This window comes from Limulus polyphemus, unplaced genomic scaffold (genome assembly GCF_000517525.1).
Source record: "Limulus polyphemus unplaced genomic scaffold, Limulus_polyphemus-2.1.2 Scaffold1193, whole genome shotgun sequence".
In the NCBI taxonomy this organism is placed as follows: Eukaryota; Metazoa; Arthropoda; class Merostomata; order Xiphosura; family Limulidae; genus Limulus; species Limulus polyphemus.
Window position 1 is genome coordinate 62184 of NW_013666803.1, and position 8553 is coordinate 70736.

General features: G+C 34.7%; 1 protein-coding gene across 1 annotated transcript in view; it reads left to right on the forward strand.

Annotated features, from left to right (window-relative positions):
- Nucleotides 1–1160: 1160 nt before the first annotated feature.
- Nucleotides 1161–8553, forward strand: part of LOC106462535 (lachesin-like) — a 44873-nt gene continuing 37480 nt past the window's right edge. Inside the window, exon 1 of the mRNA XM_013922470.2 lies at nt 1161–1350. Coding sequence (XP_013777924.2) covers nt 1206–1350 — 145 coding nt within the window. The 5' untranslated portion in view covers nt 1161–1205. The remainder of the gene's footprint in view (nt 1351–8553) is intronic.

An 8553-nucleotide genomic window follows, 5' to 3' on the forward strand; every position in this document is an offset into this window, starting at 1 on the left:
AAAGTACAGGATAGTTCTAGAAAGTAGAGGGCGTGAGAATAGTCACGTGATCTCGATGACGCAACACTATCGATAAATGAACTTATAATGTTATTCTGCGACCTAACGTCAAACTTTTTTAAAAACTTTGATAAGTTTTTAATATTCTGTTGTATAAAATGGTTAGTAAAGTATATTTACATTCCCCTTTTGTTCTTCTTGTTTCATACAGCAATTGTCGCGTCGTGATCATTGAGCTTTGCGCTCTCTGCCGCAGGCAGACTGTTTGTCGTCGAATGAATAATGCGCATGCGCAGTCTTTCATGGGAAAACATTCTAACTACGCATGCTTATGCAAGTTCTCGGTCAGAAAGCGTAACGGTCTTACATACAAACAAGCAGAATAATAGTATAGATGCTGTACTTATGCCAGAGTGATTGTACGCATATTGTTTGTTTGAAGTTAAGCACAAAGCTACACAATGGGCTATCTGTGCTCTGCCCACGACGGGTATCAAAATCCGATTTCTAGCGATGTAAATCCGCAGATATACCACTGTGCCACTGGGAGGCATACGCAGATTGAAGACATAATTTCATATATATAAATATATATATAATATAATACATATAATACATATAAACATATAATATATATGTTTCAAACTATTTCACTGTTAGATATTTGGTATAAAAAACTACTTGCAGTTCTAAAAAGTGACTCCATTTTCATTTATAATAAAGTTAACGCTGATTTCTTCAGTTTTTTGTGCAAACTTTAATATAGATATGAGCTTAATATGCCAGTCTTTTAAATTATTATATAACTTTACCGACTCATTTGTGAGACTATATTATATTCTGTCATTCTAAATAATTGGAATTTTTCTCCGGTAAACATTATATTGAATATGAAGTTAATTAACAGAAAATTTTTAAATCAACACACGAAAGCAAATGTTTTTCCTGTCTTCTACCTCCTATTAGGTTATTCTAATTAACATAATCTACCAACAATTTTCGCCTGGTTTGTTTTTTATTTGAACGTTCGAGATGAAGGGGTGGAGCTCCTGCCTTACGAATTCCGAACCAAGTGGACGACGCTGTAGTAGCGCTTCACGTGCTAGCTTGGTACATAAATCGTGAAGAGAACAAGGAAACCCCAGAGGGCACGTTAAACAACTCGATGCTGCAAGCCTTAGATGATTTTATCGTAGCAGTAAGGCATGACATTAGAATACGTTTACAAGCAACCTGAATATAGTGACGTGTCATCTCATCATAGACGTGTATGGGCTCTGATCAGTTTGTTTCATTGGAATTTAGTCAGTTTATTATTGTTGGTCTCTTCTCGTCTTGTGACAGGAAATGGTAAGTTTCATTTTGTTAAGACTATCGAATCTTAAATAATGTCTTATAAATAGGCCTGTTTCAATTCTTGTTTATTTTAAACTTTTAATAGCCATCCAAAACAACGTTTCTCAAACATGTACCTATACGAATTAAGTACACAAAGATGCGATAAATACATAGCCCTCCCCATCATATTGCAGCAGCTAGTTTATCTACTTAAGTAAATGTATTTTGTTTTAAAAAATTACACACACAACAGAAACAACATTATAGTGAGACTAAAGTTCAAAATAATTCTTCCATTACCATTTCTTGTTGTCATCCTTAAATTAGCTTATAATGGATGATGTCTGTTGTCATAGCACTCACACGTCTGATAGATGAAACAGTTCCAACCCGTTTGGGTGCTATGACTACAGACATCATCCATTATAAGCTGACTTAAGGATGGCAACAAGAAATGGTAATGGAAGAATTGTTTTGAATTTTAGATTCATTGTATGTTTTTTGTTCACTATTGTTTTATAGTATTAATATATATACACACACACACACGTCACATCAGGGTAAATTTGACTTAAATAAGTTAATTTATACAGGCTAGATATATCTTTGGCATAACAATGAAATACGTGACGCGAAGTCGAACTGTCTTAACTTCGTTTAACTGCAAATTTCAGAAAATCACTTTCTTAAACAATTTTTGTTTTCTGCAATATCTTTTGTGAGCTCGCAGTGGCTGTTGAAACTTAAATTCAATCATTAAGAGCAGTGCTGCAAAAAAAAAAAAGAGAAGAAAAAAAGGGAGATAAAGTTGCAGATGTAAACACTTTCAGAATTCATTGGATTAAAAAAGAGGCTACTGCAGTATTGGTAAACAAGCTCAGAATAACAAACAGTGAAACACCTGATCATGCAGATTTACTGCTAAAAAAGTTTTGCAATAAAAAGTGTTCTTGCATCTATAAAACTAAAAGAAAGCTTTAAGTGATTTGTAAGGTAGTGTTAATTCATATTTACTTGTGGAAAACTGGAACAGAAAATTTGAAATAAGAACAGGTCTAAAAATACTATTTAGAATTAAACTTTTAAGAACGAGAATCAAATATTTTAGCCAAAAAATGCCGCAAAAGGTTTAAACATTATTAGAAAATGTGCAGATTAAAAATATTCGAATTTAATATTTTCTCAAAAGAACGGAGTATGCTATCATAAGTAATCTGCAGCTGATTAGATTTTCTTTTATGTTCTAGACAAGCCCTTCTCAACTGGGCGAATGACTCGCCCAGAGGTTAATGAGATCAGAATCAGGGTGAATGAGAATGATCGGGTGAAAGGCAGGGTAAATGAGTATTATCATTTATACAACAAATTCAAGAACAAAAAAGTCATTAATTATTATATATTTATTCTAGTTGTATTTTTATAAATATATATATATATATTTGTTTACTTTATGTGGTATTCATTCTAGTTGTAGTTTGATGTATAGTTAACTTATAATAATGAACTTTGAAATTTAAATTTAGTACTCTTTTATCTTTTTTCGAACTGTGGTGAGTGAGCTTGTAGCGGTGAATGATACTGGAAAAGGCTGAGAAGCAGTGTTCAGTATTAACGAATTAGCGCCAGCCTCTTATATGGAAACTAGAAGACAATTATTCACATCTGTATTTGACTTTAAAGATCGATCATAAACAATTAACAACATGCATTGTAATAAAGGTGGCGTTGTTCACAAAATACTTTGTCAACCATTAAATTCATCATACTTATTTATTAAAACACAGAGTACAAATGTCATAAATAATTATCTCTGTCTCTCTCTCTCTCACACACACACACAGTGACAATACTCGTTTTTACTAAACAAATTTACTATCCGTAATATAAAAAATTGGTAAACGTAGAAACTTTAGCATTATATTGATGGCAGAAGAAATACTATGTGGGGAAAAAGGTCAATATATATATATATTTATAACTATGTAAAAACCATTTTTGTGCACACGTGTGGAATATTAATCTTATTTTTATTTCGTAAAACGTAGAATATCTTGATCATTTCATAAATATCATCATGAATATATTTTTGAATAAGCATCCGAGATGAAGATTATAGTGCTATTGACATTTAATCGATTTGACAAATTCACTCACTTATGGTTGTTATCGAACAAATCTGCTGTTGAGGTTTTAAGAGAACATGGTGCATTTAGAACACTGTAACATTAGATTAATTTAAACAAGTATAATAAAAAAAAATTAAATTTTATAAAGCCAAGTAGTGATCGACATATACGTAACCTAGCTAGGAATAGTAATATAGAAAAATTTAATGCTACAAAAAAGTATTGAAACAAAAAAATTCAAACTACTGAAACTGAGTTACTTAATACCTTAAAAACGTTTATTCCGACTTTTGCAAATTACTATAATTATGTTAATCTGATGTAAAGTAGGGATAAAACATTTAAACATTTTTAAGTAACTTTTTTGTTTCAATACTCCTTTTGTAGCATTAATTTTCTATATTACTATTGCTAGCGCTCGACTCGCAATCTGAGGGTCACGGGTTCGAATCCCCGTCACATCAAACATGCTTGCCATTTCAGCCGTGGGGACGTTATAATGTGACGGTCAATCCCACTATTCGTTGGTAAAAATAGTAGCCCAAGAGTTCGCGGTGGGTGGTGATGATTAGCTGTCTTCCCTCTAGTCTTTTACTGCTAAATTAGGGATAGCTAGCGCAGATAGCCCTCGTGCAGCTTTGCGCGAAATTCAAACAAACAAACAATTTATTGTACTTGTTTGTTTCCTTTTAATTAGTAGTCTGTTGGATAAACTATCATTTGAGGCAGAACCTGGACTAAGCGTTCGGATAATGCTTTATGACTGATTTTATACAATTCGAGGGTGCCGAATTCAAATCTGCCGGGTGCCACTTTGTCACTCTTGGGGAAATTGAAGTATTCAAGATGGCTGCCATAAATTAAAAGCAGATATCTCAGCCCTAAAATTACAAACCTAGGTTTTTGAGATCGAGGAATTCAGTAAAATAATTGGTTTAACTGTATTTTTAATGTGTAGCGTCATATTCAAGATGGTCCAAAATGGCCGCCGCCAGAACAAAAACAACACAATGTCTCATGTCATAAATGATATACATTAACCGTGTAGTCATCTAAGTCTCGGTTTTTAGTCATAATATAACAACTTGACAAAGAAATATATACATAAAAACAATATATCTTTATTGTTTTTGACAACAATATAAAGAATATATGAAGAAGTTTACTTTATGATTAGGCTTCTCATCAGTGAATAACTACACGTGATTGCTGTTTGCATCTGTGAGTTGAATTGTGCACAATATCATACATTTTTTTGTCTGTAATTTCTAGTTGTGGTTTACCCTTACAGTTAAAACTGAGACACACACACTATAATCACCATTGGTGGTGGCATCACTATTTCTTATGAGTGATCACGTGGCCTTCTAATGGTACTGTTGAGGGATTCATCAACATTGTGTATCAAAATGATCTATTGCATGGATGTGATACATATCTCGTCTGTGACTGGAATAGAAAAACACAACAAGACTGCCAAGGGCTGGCGAAGTTGTCAGCAGACGTCATCAACTGCTCTCATCACACAACTACTACCTCAGAAGATTACACAGAGTGTGACAAAGAACAAAGTGCAGCTCATCGGTCTTATCTGTTAGTATGTTCAGGAGAATGCCAATTTCTTTCCACAAAATGGCAAAAAGCTCATCATGACTGTTCATGATCCAGTACCCCTTGAGATCCACAAGGGTAACACTACGTTCGAACCAGATAAAAAAAACTATGAATATAGAGGCTGATGTAATTATTGTGCAGCAGGTGTTGTATCTGGCCTTTAGATGAGTAGACAGTATCAAAGTCATTTGTGATTACACTGATGTATTCATTCTGATTAAGCAATACTACTTGTCACAAGAGTTAACTTGTCAGCTGTCAATGTTAGGATAACTGTCGACATCAAGGCCACTGTGGAAAAGCCCAGGGATACGTTGGTGACATCATAGCAGCACATGCCCTCTCGGGATGTGATGCAGTTTCTTATCTCTGGGGAATTGGTAAAATAAAGACAATGAAGGCTGGACATCGTCTCACTAAGCTTGGGAAATAGCGAATGTTGTTGCTGAAGCCACATCATTTATTGCTGCATGTTATGGATCTAAGGTCACAAATGACATGCCATCTGTCCGGTACGATGTATCAACATAAAAAATGTCCAACAAAAAGCTTACTTCAGTCCCAGAGCTGAAATGCTTGCCTCGAACCACTGAAGCATTTTGCTAGGATACATTACCAAACAATTCTCTGAAGGGCCGCTCTAGATGCTGTTCCACCAAATTATGACCCTAAACAGTACGGGTGGACAATTAATAAAGTCTCAAACCTCTTACTTCCAGTGCCACTGTCTTTAGCTGTGTTACAAGTGCCAGATATCCTGAAATTAATCAAGTGTGGATCTTCATCAATTCATCCTTGTACAACAGCAAGATGTAGTTGCTTGTGGCAAAACTATCCTGTTATATTTTCTGTACTTGCCATGGTGCTGAGGAATGTCACAATGAGTGAACAAAGACAATACACAATGATGACGATCATCAGGTTGTTTAAAATGCTGTCAGTGTATGTTCTAAAACTGACATTTGCTTGTGATCATTTATGATTTTTATGTGTTTTGTGTACAGTATTAAAACTTTCAAAAGTTGACATTATTCAAGGTTACATTTGTATTGATGTTGAAAATTAAGATTATTATATTATGCTTTCTAAATGACTGTTAAATAGTTTAACTTTACATTTAAAGCCGAAGATACGACAAAAATTTTAATTTCCATCTTATCGGCCATTTTGAACATGACCTACTTCGGCATTTAGAACATGTATTATTTTTCTGGGCTTAAGCAGCTTTAGTCATGTTGAAATAAAATATTTATTATGTTCTCTTAATTCCTGTTAATTAGTTTTACTTTAACCTTTCCCAAAACCTGAGATACAACAAAATAATTCTTGCTTTCATCATCAGCTACCTGTAAACTACTATTATTGGGAGCCACATTGCTGGCCATTTTGAATATGATGTTGATCAGTAATACAATTACATTAGAAAAATGACTAATTCTCACTACTCAACCCTAAAAACTGGACTTAGGGAAACAACTGTGACTCAAGGTCATTTAGGATATAAAACGACCTTTTCAGTTACAACGGTAGCCAACTTGGACGCCAGTGGTGTTACACATTGTCATTACTGTCAAGACAGCTTTTTCATTGAATTTCTTGGCTTCAAAAATCTAGGTTTATACTTAGTAAAATGGAGCTGTATCTCGTATAGGACCCAGAATATAAGCTATTAAAATTATGGCAGCCACCTTGAATATCTCAATTTCCCCAAGGGTGACAAGGTGGAACCCGACGAATTTGAATTCAGCATCCTCGAATTCTAAAAAATAGGTTATAGAAATGCGATAACTATTGGGAAAACTGATATATTCACCTCAATACACCTGTACAGCAATAAAATAGTAGGTAAAAGTAGTATTTTCTATTAGATAATTTAAATGACACTTTTACAGAGAATATAATAAAGGATCTTGTTTAAAATATTGGTGTAAATGCGTATTTCGTTTTATATTTCATTACATATACAACAAATGCGAGACTCAACACAAAGGCTTCTAAGTAAGTACGAATTCAGGTATTTCGTGCTGCCTACCACTACACAGTTATATTTCCCGTCATTCTTAACATGGTTAGAGCTTTTACTTATATTGGTAAATTTGAAAGCTCTTAGGTTGCTGTAAAAATTGTTTATTATTTTATTAACAAAACGTTCATTCAAGTAACAACGTAACGGTTTTTGGCAGATTGTTGCGCCTCTATTTGGGTTTGACAGCTTTATGCATTGAACTTGTAGAAAAGTACAATATTATTGGTTGTTATTAACAATTTGTACCTGAAATAGAAAGATCACAAACTTAAAAACAAAATTTTCCGTGCACAGGTCTTTATTCAAGCCCCCCTCTCTCTCTCCCCTGGTGTGTTAGCAGCAAGTTCACGCTGTAATCCGTTTTTCAATTCCTCGCGATCTACGAAGCGCTGATAACCTCTTTGTGGAGCTTTGCGCTAAACAAACTTTATTCAGGAAGTTATTGGGAAGCGATCACTCGATTATTGAGCACAAGTTGTGGTGACCAACGTTAAATAAGCTAATGAAGACGACAATTTAGCATGATAGTTAGCTGTCTTGTGTTGTGGAAAGATATTACAAAGTGACAGTTTATATTCGGATTAACCAGCTTTATTACTTTTAACATGTAGTACTATTATAGCTAACGGAACTGGCTTGACTTGATTATTTGTCTCTATATCTCTCTGTCTGCAACACAGTTATCGCCGTTACCTTATTTGCCGGCTTATATACTAAAATAGAGGGCACCTAGCAAATACTGGATTATTTGTGATGTTCGCCGATCCTTCTAGAAACTCATCACGTGTTACCAGCGTCACGTGACTTTCGCTGTCGTAACACTGTCCCTTCCTTAGTATTGTTCGTCCAGAACAATAGCCACTTACATTAAATCAATAGATAATTAAAAAAACTTTATTAAATGTACAGAATTTACAAACACAAAATTAAAATTCAACAAAGTCTCTTAATTTTACGGGACGTATCTTCTTCCATACTGGTCTCCATCTCGTTGCCTTCTGTGGTTCATCTGCTTCATCAGGAAATGTCCTATTATCGGTAACAGTCACATCAGTGGTAGTAACTTCATCGAGGGCTTCACTGTTTCCCTTCTCAAAACTGGGTAGAGTTTCTTCTTCAACAGTGGCTTTTTCAGGTGACACGTCTTCAGCAGTGTCATTTGTTCCATTGTTCACTTCGTTCCAACTAAAATGCCCTGGACCATGATAATGCTAAAGCCTGTTGGCATGCGCCACCTTTGGCTTACCTCGTCGACCACATTTTATTCGGAAAGTTATGTCTGAGAGATGATCCACTATGTCAAATGGGCCTTTCCATGGAGAAGAGAACTTAGGAGACTTCCCTTTGGTCTTCCTGGGATTATACAACCACACCTTGTCTCCTGGTTCAAAGCTGACTTCAGTAGATCTCTTACCATAACATAGCTTCATGGAATCAGCAGACGTTTTC